General features: G+C 40.4%; 1 protein-coding gene across 2 annotated transcripts in view; it reads right to left on the bottom strand.

The window, feature by feature from the left end:
- PRKN (parkin RBR E3 ubiquitin protein ligase) overlaps positions 1-22,745 on the bottom strand; it is a 712,245-nt gene that overhangs the window by 7,134 nt on the left and 682,366 nt on the right. For both annotated transcript variants that reach the window (XM_021391068.1, XM_021391066.1), the window contains exon 10: positions 14,486-14,572. In XM_021391068.1, coding sequence (XP_021246743.1) covers positions 14,486-14,572 — 87 coding nt within the window. The remainder of the gene's footprint in view (positions 1-14,485; positions 14,573-22,745) is intronic.

The following is a 22,745-nucleotide window of genomic DNA, read 5'->3' as shown; positions in this document are numbered from 1 at the left end:
ACAGGAGGGCACAGAAAGCACTGAGCTGTGCTGCAGATGCACCCAGGCAAGTAAAGCAAAAGGTGAAGCTTGGAATCAGGTGAACTCAGCTGAGTACTGACATTTTATACAGGTTTGATATTTGCTTCAGGGATTAAAACTCTTTTTGCAAGAAATGCAAAACACTGAAGCAATGCGATACCTCCAGCAAGGCTCCTAGAAGAAAGCTGTTTTTTCATAATAAAACATAGAATCATAGAATCATAGAATGAGCTAGGTTGGAAAAGACCTACAAGATCACCTAGTCCAACCATCCACCTACCACCACCAACCCCACTAAACTATGTCTCCCAACGCTATATCTAAATGTTTCTTGAACACCTCCAGGGATGGTGACTCCACCACCTCCCTGGGCAGCCCATTCCAGCACCTGACCACTCTTTCAGAAAAGTAGTATTTCCTAATGTCCAGCCTAAATCTCCCCTGGCACAACTTGAAGCCATTCCCCCTCGTCCTGTCACTAGTTACAAGAGAGAAGAGGCTGACCCCCAGCTCACTACAACCTCCCTTCAGGTAGTTGAGGTCTCCCCTGAGCCTCCTCTTCTCCAGACTGAACAATCCCAGCTCCCTCAGCCGCTCCTCATAAGGCCTGTGCTCCAGACCCCTCACCAGCTTCGTCGCCCTCCTCTGAACACGCTCCAAGGCCTCAATGTCTTTTTTGCAGTGAGGGGCCCAAAACTGGACACAGTACTCGAAGTGGGGCCTCACTAGGGCTGAGTACAGAGGGAGAATGACTTCCCTACTCCTACTGGCAACACTATTTCTGATACAAGCCAGGATGCCATTGGCCTTCTTGGCCACCTGGGCACACTGCTGGCTCATGCTCAGCCGAGCGTCGACTAATACCCCTAGGTCCGTTTCCTCCATACAACTTTCGAGCCACTCTGCCCCAAGCCTGTAGCGTTGCCTGGGGTTGTTGCGGCCAAAGTGCAGGACCCGGCACTTGGTCTTGTTGAACCTCATCCCGTTGGCTTCAGCCCAGAGATCCAGCCTGTCCAGATCTCTCTGTAGGGCCTCTCTACCCCCAGGCAGATCAACACTTCCTGCCAGCTTGGTGTCGTCTGCAAACTTACTGAGGGTGCTCTCAATGCCCTCATCCAGGTCATCAATAAAGATATTGAAGAGGACAGGCCCCAGCACTGACCCCTGGGGAACACCACTCATGACTGGTCGCCAGCTGGATTTAACTCCATTAACCACCACTCTCTGGGCCCGGCCCTCCAGCCAGCTCCTTACACAGCAAAGGGTGTACCTGTCCAAGCCACAGGCTGCCAGCTTCTCCAAGAGAATACTGTGGGAGACAGTGTCAAAGGCTTTGCTGAAGTCTAGGTAGACCACATCAACAGCCTTTCCCTCGTCCACCACTCGGGTCACTCGATCATAGAAGGAGATCAGGTTGGTCAAGCAGGACCTGCCCTTCACAAACCCATGCTGGCTAGGCCTGATCCCCTGGTTGTCCTGCAAATGCCGTGTGATCTCCCTCAGACCATATTCCTTTGTTTATGTGATTGAGATTTCATTCAAATATAGTCTTGTGCAAATGTATGAGGCTTCATAGAGAAGAAACAAAGGTTTTGAAGGAAAAGTAACAAAAGTCCTGGTGAATAATGAAAGCAGGCATCTCCCCAGCCAGAATAACACAGACAGCAAAAGTCATCATGAATAGGGCTGTAAAAGGGACTCCTGTGTTTGTCCTATTTATGAGTGGGACGAAATTACATAATCTACACAAGTGTCCTACTTGGCAATTTCCTACCTAGAATGATAAAACAAGGACAAAAGAGACGGCAGCGCCCTGGGTAATTTCTATCATACAGGATTGGAAACTATGTTCAAAAGTAAACATTGTGTTTTGTTCCAGCCTTGAAAAGCTGCTCTATCTATTAGTACTGTGGTAGTTTTTTTTCAAGTATGTGGAAAAACAATGACCTTAAACTAAATTATATCCTTTGTAAAAATTGTTACAGCTTCTTTGTGTTTCTGCCTTCTAGATAAATACAGACTGCTCTGTGAATCAACTTGTATCCCGTTTGTGTGGATTTCTAAAATATTTATTTCTAACAAGTCAGGAAAAGGAAATTGGCCCAACTTTGAAACATGCGTTATGATCCTGACTCTGACTGATTTCTACTGAGCTGCTACGGATAACACACAAGACATGTTGCAGAGCCAGGGAGCAAGATGTAGTTGGTTATTTCTTGGCTGAAGTCACCCGAGTTCAGATGGAGTAACAAAGAGCAGCGTCTCAAGAACACTCATCTAGTGGTCATTGCATCATACATCTAAAATAATCAGCCTCATTTAATCAGAAAACCTTGAAAATGTGTTTATGCTCTCATTTCCTTTATTTTATTACTTTTATCAGTCACCGGAGCCCTTTAAACCCTTCTACTGATCCTCACATGTCTCCCATTTGCCAGTATTTCTGATGCAGAGGCAGCAAAAGCAAACAAAGTTGTCTCAGCTCTATCCTAGAAGTGATTTTTACTTTTACTTCTCTGCTTCTGAGTGGGGAGTTAGGCTCTGCACACTGCTGCTTTATTCAGCAGTTCAGCAAAGGGTGACATCTCTTGAACGGTGCATTAGGAAATTTTGGGAAACAGAAAATGCTATTCAGGCTAATAGCAAAGAACATAATCATAATGCTGACTTCACAACACCTTGATCTGTAAAGAAGGGTGATTTTAGCAAGTGATCTGAGCTAACACAGAGAGGCCTGAACAGAAGACATGGAGGGTGGGAACAGCAGTGGGGCCTCGGTTTGCCCAGTGACAGAAGGAAGAGGATATTAATATCATCTGGTTGCAACAGCAATTAATTATTTAGTGTCCATGAAGATGATACAAGATGAAAATCACTACTGCAGCAAAAAACATTACTATTATTTTCAGAATAATAGCTACACGAGAAGACCAGATGCAATTTTAATTTTTGTAATCAACTCAGAAGAGCTCTAAAGTGGCTCCATTTTTTTCCCAAATAGTCCAAATCCAAATGATGTGATTTAGTACTTGGAAATGTATTTTTTCCGTATCTTCATGTCTTTATTGTGCCATAATAGGAAATAACACTGAGGCAAAATTTCAGACACCAAATTGCTAATTTGATTTGTATAAAGATATTTGACCTTAGTTCTAAAAGCAAAGATGAACTTTGGAATGCTCAGAAATAATTAAAATAAACAAGTGCAAGCTGCGCATACACAATTCACCGAGAAAGAACAAACTGATGACAACAGCAGAGTGAATTATTATCTTAATGTTTTCCTTTGCAAAACCTCTAGCATGAAATAGATTCAGCAGCATGTTATTTCCAGCCCATTAGAGCTGAAACATCCCTCTTATGCCCAGTACTGCTGAATGCTGACTTAAAAAACTTCCTGCTACAGGAAGCAAATGCAGAAAAATGGTGCACTGATAGAGTCTCTCTAATTCATTAAAGAAATCATACCTCTCAGATCTATGAGCCTCTAGTGTTCATGTGCTTTATATAGCGCTCCACATACAGTGACTGCAAGCACATGTATTTATCTTCATTTTCTCCTCAAATTATAAAGGAAAAATTATACAGCAGTTCTCCGTTAGCAATGTCTATTTGTGTTACCTTTCACCCTAAGCTAGCAGACTTCACCTTGACAATGGGATAGGTAACAGACAAGAGCTCTCAGCCAGAGGTGGCTCACACCTGCCTGGGCTTGGATAGGAAGCTCTGCAATACTCCAGCTATGCACCACATGGGACAGGAGACTTTGCTACACTTGTGATGCAGTATGCTCCAGGTTCCCAGTTATCACAGGGTATTTGTCAGAGCATTACTGAAAAGCTACTAGGCTCCATCCATTCCACTTTATGATTTTTTTTCGATTCCCAATTCTTCCGCATATGATGACAAGGAGTGAACATTCATAAATAACAGGAAGCTCCAGATGAGCTGTTGCAAGCATTTTTCAGCCTCCCCTCTGCAATACCCTCTTAGTGAGATGGTGAAAGAGTTCACCTTGCTATCTCTGGGTCACACTGAAGGATGAAGATTTATTTCTGTTCCATTCCTATGCTGAGTCTTTTGGAAAAACTAAGAGGGATAAAAAGACCACAGAGACTGCTGAGCCCCACACAATATTAGAAGAAATCACGTACATGGAAAGTTCTTCATGCAGTTAACCAACATCGGGCACTACAGAGACAGACAGCATGCTCAAACAGAAACAAAGCATCCTTCTTTAATGTAGCAGCTCATTCAGGTAATGGGGCACATGACACCTTGTCAGTAGAATTATGTAAAGCAATCGAGTATGTGGTCAGTCAGCAACTAACCAAGCAGTACCATTGAGAGTAAAAACATGCATGGCTTGTGAAAAAACATCAGAAGCTTTAGATATATAATGTTAAATTCAGATGCCATCATATTAGACTCTTATGTAAGCACTCTTCTCTTATGACCATGCTCAATTTGCGTAGCACAGACAACATCTGAAAACTGAAAACCTGTAGTTCAGAATAAAATATGAAGCTGCTAACATTACGTTGTGCTCAGCTTGGGTGAATGTGGTTTCTGGACTCCTGCTTGTTTGTTGTTGCTGTTTATTTCCACTCTGATAAGCAAAAGAGCTGCTCACGTATTATTTAAAAAATGCATCCAGTGCAATTTCCTTTTCTTCAGAGATACTTCACCTTTTGTTCAGAAATTCTTTTATCAGTTAATTTTTTCAGTTAATCTTATGTGGCAAAATCAGATTTAAAAAGGAGAAATAGAGATATGTAAAATTACGACTATGTAAAACTACAGCATTTTAAAAAGGCTTTGGTTTCTCAGAAGAGAAAGTGTTACTCATTCTCCACCATGAATGTGAGAAAAACTACAAAAACTTGCAAGGGTTTTAAAAAAAGACAAATAATAATTCATTGTACACAAAGCAATGTTCAGCCTTCCATAACATTTACATTAACACTGCCTATAACTATTTTGGGTGAGAGCTCCAAGCAAAAGCAGCCTCATCTTTTGAAATCTGATCTACAGGGGATGGTGACAGCCCAACTTCAATTTCTTTTGTTTTCTCAACTTCCACTGGGCTGTCTAATGAACACATTTGCACGAAGTAACCTTTACTGGTGTCTTTTACTTACTCTAACTTTTACTGGGATAAAATAGCATACATATAGGATATCAGATAGGCTAGAGGAGCTTTGAAAAAAAAATTGTTTGAGTAATTTAAGATGTCAAAATGCCAAAAATCTTATAAAGAGAGGTGCACTCATCTATGGGACCAGTGCTCTTATCTAGAGAAAGACTTGCACTAATCAAAACCCTAAAATGGAAATAGATCAGGAACTGGAAAGATATCCATCAATGCCATTATGTTTTATTCACAGGAAAAACAGTGTCAGTACCACTCAGGTCCAGCTAAACTCACATGAAGCAGCTTTGTGTGAGCCAATTTGCCTGATGTACCTAGGGAATTCTACTGTAAAAAAGAACTGGTTTGTGATGGCAGTAAGTAGCTAACATCCAAGTTCCATGTTATACACGGAGTACTGTGTCTGATATGAGATGAAAGCGATTTTTACCAAATAAAATTGGAGAGTTCCGGTTTGGTGACAATGCACATCAAGATTCTCACACTGCATATTGGGGATGTTCATATCAGAATAAATTAAACTCAAGTAGCTGGTAGATACTGAATGATCACCATTCTAAAGCAGATATCTAGTCTGATACAAGTCATTCTCATATAACTATTTTGCACCAATGGAAAGAAGAATGTGCTTTTTCCTGTAAGTGGCAACACAGCTGCAATGGACTGTCAGCTTAACCTCTTAAACAAAGGCAGCTTGTCACATCTTTCTATTTTACTGTGGCCCAAAATACAAAAGCTAAATTCTCTCTATATAGTTCCCATCTATTCCTCATTAGATAGAAAGTTAAGACTTACTCTCAGATTTCTTCCAGTGCATCTTTATTTATAACACAGGGATTCATTTTAGAGGGCATTTCTGGATTATAGTTATTTTCCTTGTTCCTTTAGTTAGTCATCTGTGAGTTGAAGTGTCCTGTGCCTGATGCTGGGCATATAGCAATTACCGAACCCAAGCCTCAGTTTCTTTTCCTATTGTGTAAGATACTTAAGAAATTGAGCTACATGTACCATTTTTGTACAGCCATATTTTATTTAACTTTTTAAACCTATCTGATGGGAAAAAAATCAATAGTCTAATAATAGATGTTCCAGATTTCATACTGTGATTCAAGACTTGTTGAAAGATATTTTATATGGAGTACTTCTCCACTAGCCTTTTCTTTCACTAAAATGCAGGGAAATAATTCTTGTTTTTGAGGTCAGCATTTACCATTTAGCATTGCAATTAACTTTCCCCTTCTTTCCAGTAGAAAAAGAAGCTTACACAGATGGGCCCTTGTGAACCTAATGAGACTTACAACAAGGTTTTGCACTCGAGTCAGGGTAATCTCGGATATGTGTACAGTCTAGGAGAAGAACTCCCTGACTGTAGCCCAGCTGAGAAGAACTGTTGAGTCAGTAGTGCGCTCTTGCAGCCCAGAAGGCCAACAGTATCCTGGGCTGCATCAGCAGAGGGGTGACCAGCAGGGAGAGGGAGGTGATTGTCCTCCTCCACTCAGCTCTTGTGAGGCCCAAGTGGAGTACTGCGTCCAGGCCTGGGGCCACCAGCACAGCAAGGATGTGGAACTGTTTGTTGGAGCAGGTCCAGAGGAGGGCCATGAAGATGATTAGAGGGCTGGAGCACCTTTCCTATGATGAAAGGTTGAGGGAGTTGGGATTGTTTAGGTTGAAGAAGAAAAGACTCTAGGATGACCTCATTATTGCCTCCCAGTATTTAAAGGGAGATTATAAACAGGAGAGAAATCAACTTTTTACACAGGTAGATAGTGACAGGACAAGGAGGAATGGTTTCAAACTAAAGGAGGAAAGATTTAGATTAGATTATTAAATGTTAGGGAAGTTTTTCACTGAGTAGGTGGTGAGGCACTAGAACAAGCTGCCCAGAGAGGTTGTAAATGCCCCATCCCTGGAGGTGTTCAAGGCCAGGTTGGATGGGGCCCTGATCTAGTACTTAATCTAGCAGTTGGCAGCCCTGCCTGTGGCAGAGGGTTTGGAACTTGATGATCCTTGAGGTCCCTTCCAACCCAAGCCATTCCATGATTCTATGAAATGACATGTTTCTCATTTTAATTCTTGGCCATAGCACACCATTTCAAATACCACACCTTTTGTCTTCTGCCATTCTAAAAGCAGCACGAAAAGTTTGCTGTAATAATGAAGAAACAATTCTGTAAGTGATATTTGTAGTATTTTACAGCATGAACACAAAACATCGATAAGCAAGAGCTGATTCAGAAAGTCACATACCTGTGGAATCCAATATAACATATATCTTTTCCCTAATAACTCACCCTTCACTGAAGCTTCAAAGAAAAAAATTTGCTACTTCTTCAATATAATATGTAGGTTGCTCTGCAAGTAATGCCTCCTGTTTTTTTTTCATGGAAATTGCAACAGATACAAAAAGCACAGTAACACTATTTGATAAAGCAAATTCTCAGCTACAAAACACTATTTTTCAACATAGTCGCTACCATTAGCTGTGCATTTTTTACCAGCAATGAACAAGAGCCAGCATGCCATGCTTGCAAAAATCTGCATTAGTGAAAGTGACCAATCGTCACTATTACCACTGCTGAAATGCACCACCCACCGCCTCACTATGCTCTTACAATATTGTAAGAAATACATTGCATCAAACCTGATTTTCATGAAGTGTTAGCTTAATATTTAGTATTTTAACATTACAATAATTCGGCTAAAGATTTTCTGTGAGTGCCTTTGTTTGGGAATTTCACATTAGAATTAAATTCTGAAATAGCTCTTGTTCACAGTGAGCCAATATGCTTTTCTGTATAACTACAGAAAACTATCACCTACGTAGAGACCAGCCTTCACAACTCTTTGTGCTCGCTGGAAATCTACAGCAAAAACATCACAAAAGATTAGACAGACAGATGTTCAGGGATTGGGAAGAGAAACCTAGCAAGACACAGCTAGGTATTTTATACCACCTACTGGCAATTTAAAGATCTGCATACATGAGGCAATGGGAGTAAACAAAGGGCTGGAGGTTCACTTCCAGCCCAAGCGAGACAGGAGCCTTTCCAGGAACTATAACACAAAAGACTTCACTAAGGTGCTAGGTGATATTACAGGCTTTCCTGGATGTGGGTGCACCTGGGTGTGTTTTCATGCTATGCCTGTGCAAGCACAGAGCCGCTAAGAGCACTTCTGAGAAGTTATCAGATGGCTCTGTTTCAGAGCTTATCACTTGCTTGAAGGCTTATGACCAAGTTAGGTTTTAATCCTGCAACTGCAGGCAGGATCCAGGTAACATATACTGATGAACTGGATCAGATCTGGAAAAAAATGTACTTCCAAGCTTTGCCATGTCTCGGCTGAGGAACTGGACTACTTCTGGTTTGTTCTGATGGGCTCCTGGGCTGGCAAGAGCTCTGGGTAAGTTATACACTGCCAGTGGCAGAAAAAAAGTTGACATCTGAATCTTGCAACAACTATTGGGGCATAGTAGAGACTGGGACCCAAATAACAAGCAACTGAGGTTGGATTCAAAGAGGGCAGGTTTGGAGACTAGAAAGCCAGTAGGTTGTTCAGGCAGGACCTGCTCTTGCTGAAACCATGCTGGTTGTCTTGTATCACCTCTCTCTCTTCTATATGCCTTAGCATAGCTTCCAGGAGGATCTGCTCCATGATCTTCTCCAGCATGGAGGTGAGGCTGACAGGTCAGACTCTGGGTTGTCCTTTCTACCCTTCTTAAAAATGGGTGCTGTATTATCTTTTTTCCAGTCACCCAGGACCTCATCTGACTGCCACAACTTTTCAAACACCATTGAGAATGGCTTGGCAACTACATCAACCAGTTTGCTCAGCAGTCTGGAATGCATGTCATTGGAACCCACAGACTTATGAATGTTCAGGTTCCTCAGGTGAACTTGATCTTTGCTTGCAGTGGGAAGGACATTCCTCCCCCACTCCCCACCTTCCAACCCATCTGCTTGAGAGGTGTGTGAAGAGCAGCTGTCACTGAAGACTGAGGCAAAAAAGTTGTTCAATAAGTCCTACATAACACAAGAGAAACATCAGAAACGTTGCATATTCGTAATTTTAACTATCACAGAATCATAGAATGGCTTAGGTTGGAGGAGACATTAAAGATCATCCATTTCCAACCCCTCTACTGCAGGCAGGGCTTCCACCCACCAGATCAGGCTGCTCAAGGCCCCATTCAACCAGCTTTGAATTCCTCCAGAGACGCAGCATCCACAAGCTCTCCGGGCAGCCTGTTCCAACGTCTCACCACCCTCTGAGTAAAAAAATTCTTCCCAATGTTTAACCGAAATTTCCTCTGTTTTAGTTTGAAGTAAGTCCCCCTTGTCCTATCATTATCTACCAGTGTAAAAAGTTGATTTCCCTCCTGTTTATAATCTTTCTTTAAATATCAGAAGACCATAATGATGGACTTCTGAGGCTTACCACTTGTGACAGGCCTCCACAGAGCAGTTGACAACAACCCTCTGGCTAAGACCATCTAACCCATTATTTATCCACCTAACAGTCCAGACTTCAAATCCATATCTCCCCAGTTTAGAGATAAGGATGTGGTGTGAGACCATGTCAAAGGCCTTGCACAAGTCCAGGTAGACGAAATTTGAATGGTAAGTCCTGCTGTTACTGTAATGGACTAAAAATATTTCTTTTGATTGGATTGCTAATATTTTGATAAGTCTGACAATAAAATCTTGACTTTGCACACACAGTGAACCTGGTCTGAAATGAACACCTTCACTAGGGAGCAAGATTTTTTCAGTGTAAGAAAATGGCAGAAGTTCACACAAACTATTCTGTAACATGTAATGGAAACTGTTAATTTGTAGCTGCATCAACACCTAAATATTTATGTTTAGTGTTGGATTTTCCTGGATCACACAGTTTGCATGGCTGGGGCTGCTAGAACTAGATGAGCAGCAATGCAGGCTTGGACTAAGAATAGATATCCTTGTTAGGATTTTAATAGCTAAGCTTGGAGCGGAAGAAACCACTTGGCAAGCTTTAAGACACCACCCACCAGGGATGTTTTATCTAGGCTTAGGTTTACAGCAGTTGTTGGGCTAGTGTTAATAGCACAGTTCGTTCAAATGGACTGGATTTACATCTGGGTCCTACAAAGTCTTCCAGACAGTGTTTATGGATTGTTAAATTAGACACTGGATATCTTCTTCTAGGTTCAAACCTTTGAATGCAGAATACTGGAGGGATTTGTTTACAGTCATGCTATAGAATTCTATAATGATGTTTAATTTATCCTATTTACAAAATTCGTAGCAGCCTTTTTAAAAAGCAAACCTGATAACAAGCTGTTAGCTCTTTACACTCGCACTTTCATTGGGTTGGGAGGACAAGATAATTGGCAGCTAAACCTGTCTTGGGAAAACATTTTATTGTCCTGTGGCAAGTGAACAAGAAGGTGTATTATTTGCCCTGGTAAAAATCAAACTGTTCAGAAAGGTTTTGTGCCAGTTTAGCTAGGCTAATGTTAAGTTGTGGATTTAGAGAGGAAGCTGTTTTATGGCTGGATTCCCCCACCGTATATGAGTGAGGTTAAAAGGGGACAGGAAGCTTGGTTTTGTGGTGTAGATAGCAGGTGCTATGCAGTTACTTCTAAACCTAAATCTGGCTGGAGTCACCTTTATGGTATCATTGATTCCATCATACACACTGTGCCTTTTAATCCATCAAACATGATTATTTCTCACTTCCTAATCTTCAAACAGCTCTAAGAAGCTGCAATGGTTTTAAAAGAAAGCTTGTAAATCGAAGTTGGCTCAGATACATTTTTTTCCCCTAGAAATAATCAGTACATTCTTAGGATGAGTTTTCAACAGGAGATCAAGGCTAAAAATGGAAACTTCAGTAGAAAGAGGACATTTTATCCATCCCTATAGATTATACAATATCTGCATATAGATCTGTAAGACCTCAATATAGCAGTATTTAATGCTAGGTTATTCTCTGCATTCCCATGGCTGGATTTATCTTTTCTATCACAAACAGCAAGCAGGGAGGTGCCTGGTGCCAGGCCTCATGCTTCCCCGCTCCTGCTGGGGCAGGGGGATGGCATGGGCAGCCCCCAGGCAGCACAGCTCTTCTCGCTCTCAGTGTTGTCATCAACACCTGGCCACCCATTTTTTCCACAACAGCACTTGGCTTTGCTTCAAGTTTGTTTCCATTCCTCATGATCCACTACATTCATAGCCACCATATTGACTTTGGCCGAAATCTATCTACAGTGTTTCCTCTTATGCTGGAAATGTCAAGACATGCAGGCGTGTGTAGAAACATTAAGGAAAGGGAAGATTCCTTTCACTTCTGTAGCCACCAGAGGATAAAATAAAACCTGTATTTTCCTGATAGAAAACATTTTCCTGAGACTACACATCCCATGATTTTGTGATCTACCAATTCTGGAGGGGAATGGTTTGGTGACTGAATATGTGGTTGACCCTTAAATCTGACTATTAGCTGTTGTGGCAGTAAGATCTGTTTGTAAAATAAATGAAATGGAAAGGATCCTGACTAGGGGAAAGAGTAAGAGTCAAACTGATGGAACTCAGCCCTAAAAGGCAACCCTGGAAATGTATTGTTCCTAACTAGAGAGAGATGGTCAAAGTTGTCACAGTCCGAAAAATAGTACAATAATAGCAAATTCTCAAAAAAGTAATTCTCAAAAGCTCTCACACACAGGATTCTGCCTCGAACAGGACAAAAAGAACAAAAGAAAGCAGAAAGTACAGGTGGATAAATATTTAAATTAATTTCAGTGAAATCAATGAAACAGTCCCACATGCACTTCTTTCCACATAGGCTTCGTGAATGTTTTGCATGTTTTGCATACGCCTGTGATGTATGCAAGACAACTTCTCACTGATACAATTCAGATGAAAAGAGCCATCTCACTAGCACTTCGACAGGCACTGCGTTAGCTAGCTCCGTTTGCTAGAAGCGAGTGAAAACATTTCTTCAGTGGCACATCACCACCTTGTGGAAGAGTTCGATCAGTGCATCTCACTTTCTAAGAACAGGAAGGCTGATCTAAGTCAATTGACTTCAACGCAAGTTGGAGTGTGAATGAATTTTAAATAGTCTGTGGTCTTCTCTGTACTGGGGAACTGATTTGCATAGCTAAAAGAGAAATTCTGATACCGTTTAACTATTCTTGGAACAGCTTATCAAGAGCACTGGAAATTTTTCATGAGCAGTTAAAACGATCACTTTACTTTGGAACATCAATAGTAATCGACTTCCCTAAGTTAACAGATCTAATTGGGTAAAGTGAGACTTGGGATGTAGCACTCACACGATTATCAGGAGAAGCTAGGGCAATATGCGAGTGTTTAAAATAAACCACTTCTTCCTATGATCTTCTAACTTTTCCTGGCATAGCTTTGTCTTTTGCCAGCATGGAAATTATACAAGCTCTAACCTTCAATGACTCAAAATTGTTGAAGTACTTTGTACAGCGACAAGAAGACTGCTCAAGGATTTCAGTATTCCAGGCAAAACTCTTGACATAAATAGCTTAGTGGATATAAGGCACATTATTCATGTTGAGATATATTCAATTTCTAGCTCTACGTAATTTGGGTAAGATTTTGAGCTTTGTTCTTCTACTTCACCAAGTTACTGGGTACTCTCGCTTAAGAATCTTCCAGTGTCTTTCTGGAAGCTTTTTTGTTTTTACATAAATGTGAATGGGAAATGGAACATTTTTCTAAGGCTGCTGCAAACAAAAGAAGCTTATTCTTCGTGGAGGACAGCTAAGCTGCTCCTTGTCGCAAAGTAATGTGAATGCCAGAATTATACACGTGGCTTCAAAAAAGGGGTTGCACAAATTTATGGAATAAAAATCTGCTGTTGGCCGCTAAATACAAAATTCTATACCTGAATCACAAGTCTCTAGAAGCCGGGAAAATATTCAGGGAATGGGGCACCATTATACTCATGAACTCCTCTCCAGGCATCAGTAACTGAGAGCTGTCAGAGAAAGGGCTCTGGGCTAGATGGATTTTGAGTCTCCTACAACACATCACTTCCAGGACACTGGAGGCAGATGTCCTACATGCCAGGATACAGTCTGTTTAATTCTGTCTTGATAAGCATTGATTCTTTTTTATGAAGTAGAAGAGCTTCACTAAGAAAAGTTAAAGAGAAACATCTCTACATGGGTCATAGCCTCGTGCATTGTCTCCAAAGTATAGTAAATGAACCACCTCATGGTAACACTTGGGAAAGGTTCCCTTCAGGTTTCCATCTCCATCTCCATCTCTACATTGAAGGAGTGAGATGTCCCAAATGCCAGCTTCAGACAGCACCTGCCTGTAGGCACTGACAGGAGCTGTGCATGTGTAGCCGAGAGCTGGCTGCACACCCTGTCGGCACCTGCTTACAATACTGCATCTGCTGTGTTGAACTGCCTGGGGCCTAGGTTAGCTTTACCTCTTAACACTGAGCATACCAGACATCTGAATTTCAGTGTTTTACTTCCCAGAATGTCATGGTCCTTACTCTTTTTCCCTTTTCCCTTTCACACAGGGCATGGGCCCATGGGTCCCCCGTCCCATTCGTCATGGAACTGGGCCAAACGCCCATAAACCATTGACACAGAAGATCAGCTTGACCATCAAGCTGTGAGATATTTATATATTTAGGGGGAACCTATCCTGTTTTTTGTTGTTGTTGTTTGTTTTGTTTTAAAAGATTGTGATTTATTTGTCATGGAGAGCAGGGAAACTTCAGTCACTTCAATCTCAAACAAACAGAAATGGCGGGAAAGAAAAGCTATTTCCTGTCCAGGGCTTTAGCTACAATAGCCAGAGAATTACGGAACAGCCTAGAGTAATTATCACCTAACAGCTTCTAGCCCAGGCAATCCATTTTTTATTCCTCTAAGCTAAAACATAAATTATCAACAGCACTTTCTCCACAGGCTCTGTAAAAGCCCTGTTATCCAGTCCAAACCCACTGGTGCACTGAATATAAGCTGCAAGGCAGCAAGACTTTAAGAAAGCTTGTCAGAGGTGTTCACATTGAATAGAGACAGCCCCAGAAGCCCAATGGGAAGGGCATTTCTTTATCAACTAATGGCAGACCTCTGTGTGCTCCTGACAACTCAGCTGCTCTGTCAATCAAAGCAACTGAAATCTGCCACAAAGTCAACCCCAATGGCCAGAGCAATTCATCATGAATATAATTGTTTTGGCTTAGGATTATAATTAGGATCCACGTAACAAATGTCACTCTTGCTGGGCAAAGGAGCATGATCAAGATGCAATATATTGTGGGGATCTCTACCTTCTGGGCCACAGCTCCCTGTGTGCTGAAGAAAGAGCTGCATTCATCCTCGTGGTATTCTTCTTTACATTCACGGCAGAACACAAACTGGAAAACAAACCAAAACACAGAAATGATAAAAACACATTAGGGATGCAGACAGTAGATTACAGCTGTGAGGAGTCATATAGCAGATGATCTCTTGCCCTCCTCATCCCATTAAATTCCCATAATCCTCCAAATTGTGCATCTCATGATACAATCTGACCATTAACACAACAATTTTGCAGTGATTATCATATACTTCTTCGGTGAAAGAAAATAAATGCCATTATTAAAAACGAGATCTTGCTACACGGTCGATTTAGGGACAAAATCATACTAGATACTTCTGAGTGTGTTTCTGCTGTAACAAAATCTATACAAGAAAGGTGGTGGCTGAAACAGGTAGTTCTGCTTCATAGTGTTTGCTAATGGAAGCAGCCTATTCATACCTCTGAGTCAAATGCATTCGCTATGGAAAACTGTTACTGAATTTAGTAGGAGATGATCATTTTATATAAGTTATACAAAACATCATTTTCTAGAAAATTATACCCTTGCCATGGACGTTTATAGACTGGTTTAAAAAGTCCACAGTAAGAACACAATGATAGGTTACTTAGTATGGGTTTTAAGGGTCTCCCTCTAGACCCTTATTACATTTCTAGCAATTGTTCTGAATTCATCTTCCTTCAATAATATTTTTCTTTACATAAGAGTAAAGTCTTTTGCAGATGCATAAAACAATTGTCCCTCTCCCAGCCTGAGCTGCTTCTCCTACCTAAACTGGTTCATATGTATCACATTCAATGCCTTTTTTTAAACTCTAAAATGAAGATATCTGTCTTGACATGTGTCAAAATCTTTGACTCATCAATGCTGCATTAAATCCTGTGTCCTTGCAGGTAAGAGGAAAAGTCAATAATGTAAAACGAGTCTCTCTTTTGCTGTTTTAAAGCCACACTGTCCTGATGCCAGTCTAGACTCTGAAAGATCTCTCAGCAGTAAGCTGTTCTGACCAGTATTATAAGCAAGACTGATAAAACAGCCTTGATTTTCCGATACAGAGCTGCATTCGCTTGTAATGAATAAAGGATATCAGGAGGACATGACACTGGAACATTTGTCTGACACAAATTCCATCTTTTCCAATTTCATTTTGAAGTCTTTCAAGACTTATTGTCACTTTTCTAAGAACTACTGAAAATTGTATTTCATTGTCATGCTAAAGAAATGATGCTTTTATGAATAGCAGCATTGTGCAATTCCAAAAGGGTTGAGTCTATTATTCAAAAAGCCAGGGAAATTTCAAGTGCAGAAGTGGAGTGAATGCTCTAGCTTCCAGAGATATTGAATCAAATCACTTGCTTGCTCTCTTGCCTCTTCTCTTACTATTTTGTCAGTGATTTAAAACGTTTTCTTTTACTTCAGCTGACACTGATCTCTTAATTCCCATGTGCTTCTTAGCAAACAGTAACGATGAAGGCACTTCTGCAAGGTATGCTATATGAAAGGCTGCGCTATTATAATACACTATCATGCAATTGCAACAATTTGCACTCAAAAGTTTTTCATTTTTGCTGAACACTGTCCAAGCATACGGAGACATACTCTCTCAGAATGTCCAATATCTCCAAGATTTGTTATCATTTAGCAACTAAAGGCTTAGGCTTAACTGCACCTCTTTGGGTGTGAGCTATCCTCTTTTTCCTTCCTGACTTTATTTCTTATGAACATGTCTGGCGGAAAACATTTGTCTGAAAGGGCTTTGTATTCAGTTGCTTTATCACTGCACAGAATGCCTCAGCTTCCTTTATTCTCTCCAATCTCCTAAAATTGCAGTTTTAAACATTTCATAAATATTAAAAAGCAGGATGTATTGGAGAAAGGTTAAAAACAAAAACAAAAACAGGACACATATATTGCAAAGATATTCCAGCTGCCTCACAATGTAGTTTAGGAAGTGTTGCTATTTATTACAACAATGAAATCCATAATCTCATTCCGTATTATATAAGGATGTGAAATGCATTTTCTCTCTAAAGACGCCACTTTCTATTCTTACATTTAAATAAAAACTCTTCAAGAGCAAGATCAAACTGTTTACCAACGTTTTCCCCACAGGCTTGCTCTAGTGGAAGTGTGCATAAGTGTGTAAACTGGGCTATCCACTAACCATTTTCTATCTCGCAAGTAAGTCCATGAGTGACCCTGTCACATGCTTGTGATGAGACAAAGCTTGATTTTTTTGTTGAGCCAGGATACTCTTTTCACATCTGATTAGATAATGGATGAGATGTAAAATCAGTTCTGTGGCAAAAGAACACCCCGGAGGCTGATCGGTTTGTCAGAATAAATAGGCATCTCCAAACAGAAACACATTAAGCACTCCCTTTTTATGGCAAAGCATGCATCATAAAGAAAATGCACGTCATTTACAACAAACAGCAGTTTGTGGTAGCTCCATTCATTTTTTACCTTCAAACATGAAAAATATAATAAGCTTTCAGTAATGAAATACAGCAACTGCAAAAATGCTGTCATTTAACTTGTATTTTGTGGCTTCATTAATATTAACTCTGTTATTTTGCCCTTGGAAATAAAAAGATCTAAGTTGTTCATTCGGGATTTAACACTTTTGCATAAATCTAATATTAGGATGTGTTTAAAATTACTGTAAGTAGTGCAATTACTAACAACAGTCACACTTTCCCTTTATTTGCTGAAAAACTGGCAGATTACTATGATAACACAAACTGTTCAAGAACAGTGTATTTAGCACTTACTATTGTTACCCCTGAAAGACACTTCAGTTGTAAAACAACTAGCACAAAGGATAAATCCCAAAGGTCCCAAACCTACCCTTTAGGCTTATGCATTAAAATGAGGATTAGCAGGAAAATTCCCAAAGCACTTAAGGGATTTGGGCACTGGAAATTAATATAAACTGCATGCATGCTATTACAGGCTTTGGAATATCTGCAAAAATGTATGAGATAGGTCTAAGCAGAAACCCTGAATCTAAATAACCTCAAAACAGGAGGTAGTAAAAGTCTCAACAGAGATCCAGATCCTGTTTTTAAAGTCCTCCCATCTCTATGATCACTCAGTTAAAATGTAAAATCAGTCCAAACTCTGTTCAGTTGAAGGGACCCCAGAGGTGAAACGTGCAGAGTGCCACGACCGATGTTGAAAGAATCACTGGATAATGAAATGGAGCGATAGGCTTAGTTATTCCTGACCGGGCAATTCATAGTTTCAAGTTTGGAAGAGGGAGCCGGAAAGGAAAATGAGTTCATCATTTATATGCTGAGCAGTTTGGTTTTTTTTTTTTTTTTGGAAACAGGATTTTGCCCTTTTCTTTTTCAAAGATTTGCTTTCTTTTGTATGATGCACCATAACTCTCATTTTCTTGCCTACTGCATATGTCTCATTTTTCATTTCTAGCTCTGATAATATCTTCCTATAATGCTTGCAAAGTATTCCTGTTAAAATAAGATTTCTTCCAACTTCAGTACAATACTCCCAGTCTTGAATCCCCATGCAAAGCTTTAAGTTTTGGCTCCCTACTGTTACTTTTAGGTTACTCCTCAACTAAAGGTTCCTTTTCTGTCTCACTTTCACCTCCTCTCGTGTGTACAACAAAATGAAGGCAAATTTGCTGAGGTAGTCACAGCTGGGGCTTAAGCTGCAGCACTATTAATGCTCTGTTAGGGACTTCAGTGTACACTGGAAACTCAGGTGTGCACCCAGATTTCTTACCAGACTTGTGCAGTCTATATTGACATTTGGGCTGCTGTTTTCTCTCCAACATCTACTGCTATTAGCTAGACAGACTGTGTGTGACATATGATTTGGCCAAAACAAACAATCAAATCTAGGAAAGACCAACTAATACCTCTGGTACAGTGTTCTAATGGCCCTTCAAAATCACTGTTAAGAATTGTATCTAACTTCTACTTTAGCTATTTCTGCATTCAGCTTCCAGCTACCTTCTGCTCACATTTCTAAGCTAAAACTGTCTTTCAGTATCTCCTATTTTCTTCTTGTGAAAGTACTTATGTCTTGTAATCATTATACTTCTGAATCTTCTTCAACATAAGCAGAGAAACCTTAAATTTCCTATTCTCTTTCCTCAGCCCCAAGTAATATTCATGGCACTTTTCTGGGGACTGGCTTTTGTCATTAATTATATTTGACTGATCTTTGTGCTGCTGCAATGCTGTATCAGTGGAATCTTTCTATTTACTTCTGGGTCACTGTCAAGTATTGAATTGTGACAGGTTTACAATCAGTCCATACTGAATACTGTTAGCAATACTCTCCTGATCATGGATGACTTTCTGTGATCTGTCAGTTTTTAAACCTCACGACCACTGCCCAGTGAGGCATGCACACTCTGCCATCTGACAGCGATGAGACAATCCAGCTGTACACATCCTAAACATTTCAGCTAGAACTCAGTCCCCCGAAAACCTTTCTGGATATATTATGTTGGTGATTTCCTCATCAGAATATTTTGTAGTTTGAAGTTTTGTGTAATTACTTCTTTATCAAAACTTGTAATCTCATTGCAGAATGAAATCTAATATAACGTATTGTCATAGAGAATACGCTGACTACCAGTCTTATCAAAATTGCTTTTTCTTCTCTGTTCTTCTGCCTTTTTTCTTTGATCTTCCTTCACTCATTCAGAGCTGGCTGTCTAGGACAGTCAGTACATATGGGAATCAGGAAAATTAAAGCTACTGAATGAAGGCACAATCAACATCCTGCCAGTAGTGTAAAACTAGCATGCAAGAGAGGCCAAGATCTCTCAAAACTAATTCCATATGAGCAAACAAAAATCACAGATCCATCACCTTCCACTTAAAATGCAGCGATTACGACTTTTACCTTGCCTTTTCAGGAAAACATGTATTTCAGGAAATCAACCTTCAACACCTCCACTCACTTCTTTCTCTGCAATCAAGTCCCCCCGGACCTCTAAACAAAACAAAGGAGCACTACATTACAACCATAACTCAAGCTAAATGTGAAATAAACCACAGGTGACAGCAGTTAACTTTGTTATTTAATGAGCTGTCAGAAAATGCATGTGGAGCACTATTGTAATGAGAGAAGTCTAAAGTATATTTAAAAAAGAATACAAAGGAAGCAATGCATAATCTAAGACATACGTGGAATAAGGTAGCCTCATTTTTACGTGTTTAAACACATTTTTGGTCATACATTACACATCAAAGCAAAAAAAAATATCATTCTGTGATACTTGTATGGCTTTGAACTTCAGAGCATTGGAGCATCTTGGAACTGCAAGTAAACCTCACTCTACTCCCATGAAGCAACAAAGCTCTGCTATTTCTGCTTTAGTGACCGGAGCCTAATTCATAGAAACCCTTAGTCAGAAATCATTAGAATGCAATGATGTCAATTAAACTGATGTGAAAACCTGAATGTCATTGAGGATACACTCCAAAGAGACCAGTTCAGGATCACAAAGCTGCACTGTAAGGGAGAAAATTTCCAATTTTTAAGCATTGGGCTTCCTGCAAATAATTTCAGATTGCTACTCAAAAGAACCACACCAGCAATGAACAAGAGCCTGCACTCCAAACTCGCAAAAATCTGCAACAGGGGAGGTGATACGCTGTCGCTTTCACCACTGCTGAAATGCACCACCCGCTGCCTCACTGTGCTCATATCCACTGGTTGGTCTCCATCAACATTCAGCAAGTGTTGATTAATGTCAATGGGTGCCACTTTTTCCACACGGAGGAATTCATTTCCACCCCTTTGCTTCATATGCACTTCCGTGTCAAATGCCATTCCATCAGAGTGCCCCTCTGCTGCCGTCTCTCGCACAGCAACAGCATGTAATGGAATACTGGTAGGAAGCTTCAGCCTCCACTGCCACACCACTGACATCTGCCTCTGACACTGTGGGCCGACATAATGAAATAGGAGGCATTACTTTCAGAGTAGCCCTTGTATATACTCTTACTTTGAATAAGAAAGCAATCTAATTCTTGGCTGGAGTTCAAATGTCCAGAAACAAGACCAAAGCATTTTTTTTACTTTGAAACAGTGTACTTTATTACGTATTTCCATCTAAAGTTAGTCAACCCTTAAAAAACAACAACAAACACCAACTAAACAAAAACCACACAACCAAATGTCATACTCCTTGCTGTGCCACTGCTGTGAACCACACATTTCAGATACTGGACTGACTTTGCCTCTGGCACTTCTATATCCAGCACTGAGTGTGAGACCACCAGCTACATGCCCTATCTTTTGATATGTTTTGTGCTTACAAGCAATAACCTTTTAAATCAGAATATTTACCATCTGCAGCAGCTACATGCACTTAGGATTTGTGGCTTTGCCAATTGTCAGTTACAGAAAACCTGCAAATACTACAATGAAGATAAATGGCACAGCAGAAAAAGCATCCATTTTTAATGACACCTGTTTTAACAGATATAATGCAACTGAAAAGCATGGTAGTGGTGCTCACAGAGTAATTTTGGTATTTTTTCTTACAATAAAGTACATACTCTTACTATTCATATTTCATCTAAAATTAAACCTTTGTGAGGAGCGTGACAATCTGTCAAAACATGGTGTCAAACATATAGCTGCAGCTTCTGTGTAGCTTTTGCAATCTAAGGGCAATTTACTATCAATATTATAAGAAGCAATTTTCTATAAACATTAAAAGCTTTAAGCATAGGACTGCATTGAAATGTCTTAGAGATTTCAGTGTTTTTCTTTTGAATCTAAGCCTCTCTCCTGACTTCTCCAAAACAACCTGCGGGCTCATTCCCTCAGGTCTAGATGGCAGCATGCAAACACCAAGCCTCTTCAGTGAGTGATGATGAGTTGGTGTCTGCAGACAGACAGACCTTCCTGGAGCTTGCCTTGCATCAGGCTGCATTAACCTAGGGATAGCCTGGTGAAACAGGCAGACAACCCCTCTCAGACCTCCCCAGATCTCCTGTTTGCTGATTTATGTGGATAGGCAATCTTCTTCACCCAGCTCCTGTCTGAAACGCCCTGAGCTCTGTGGGTTGCACAGGATAGAACAGAAGTAGGAAGCTGAGTGGAGCCCAAATACTTCTCTAGGAAGAAATGCACAGCTTTTACCGTGAGCAGAACAATCTTGTACCCTGGAGTGCTGGGAAGAGATGCCCAGACTGATGCTGACCAAGCTACCTCTGGAAAAGGAAGCCAAATAAACTTAAAAGCAGGCAGATGCCTACAGCAGCAGGCTGGTAAACACAGCAAGATACTCATGTCCCTAATATTCACCTCACCTGTGTGAAAGCTCTGGAATGCTGAAGAGTGAGCCAGGCTTCCAGTTTGCCACACTTCAGGGACAGTGATGGGGAAAATTGTAGTTATCTTGAAATGCTATTAGAAAGTGTGAGACAAAGCATTCTATAACACGTAGAACAGCACATCTTTTCAAAATATTTTTACTGCAGAAGGTGTAGCACACTACATGTGTGATGTCAAAAAATTGACTTTTTTGGAAAAAAGCTGGAAGGAAACTACATTAAAAGATCATAAAAAGTCTGTAAAAGATGTTATTGCTGAATGCATGTATCTGTTCCAGCAAATGTCACCAAGAAGGAATTTTACTGCTTGTGGCTTTAGCTCTGTCTGTAGCAGCTTTGGAGCTCAATTAATACACCCTCGCACAGTAAGACAAACCTATTTCCCTATGATAATACTGCTGCTATGCATACATGCCCTGCAAATTGGAGCATCCGGCTGCACACAGATATGTGCAAACAGACCTGGAATTCTGATGGATTCATTAACGTGGTTCTTGAAATGAACTACTGAACATGAAAGTTGGGAAGCTGACGAGAGTCAAGCAATTACCTTGTGCCTAATTCACACCGAATTACAATAGAAATCAAACCCCTCCTTTCCCTGAATTCTTTTTTAAAATCCCTGACATAACCTTGGCACCACACACGTGAACTTTATTCCATGCTACTCAGACTGTGTTCCTGTAGCCACACTTAAGAAGCATGTATTCATTCACCTCCTGATTGTCAGGCTTAATCTAAATAATAATAATTTTTAAAAAGATGGAAAAATTATAATAATAAAATAATCCACCTAGCAATACTGAAAAATTTCCAGAAGATGGCAGCAGTGAAACAGGAATCAGACAGGCTTTGCTAAGCTTTCGCAATTGAAAAAGATTCTGAAAATATCGGTC

The sequence above is a fragment of the Numida meleagris genome, chromosome 3, assembly GCF_002078875.1.
Source record: "Numida meleagris isolate 19003 breed g44 Domestic line chromosome 3, NumMel1.0, whole genome shotgun sequence".
Lineage (NCBI taxonomy): Eukaryota > Metazoa > Chordata > Aves > Galliformes > Numididae > Numida > Numida meleagris.
This window is presented reverse-complemented; position numbering and strand designations above follow the sequence as displayed.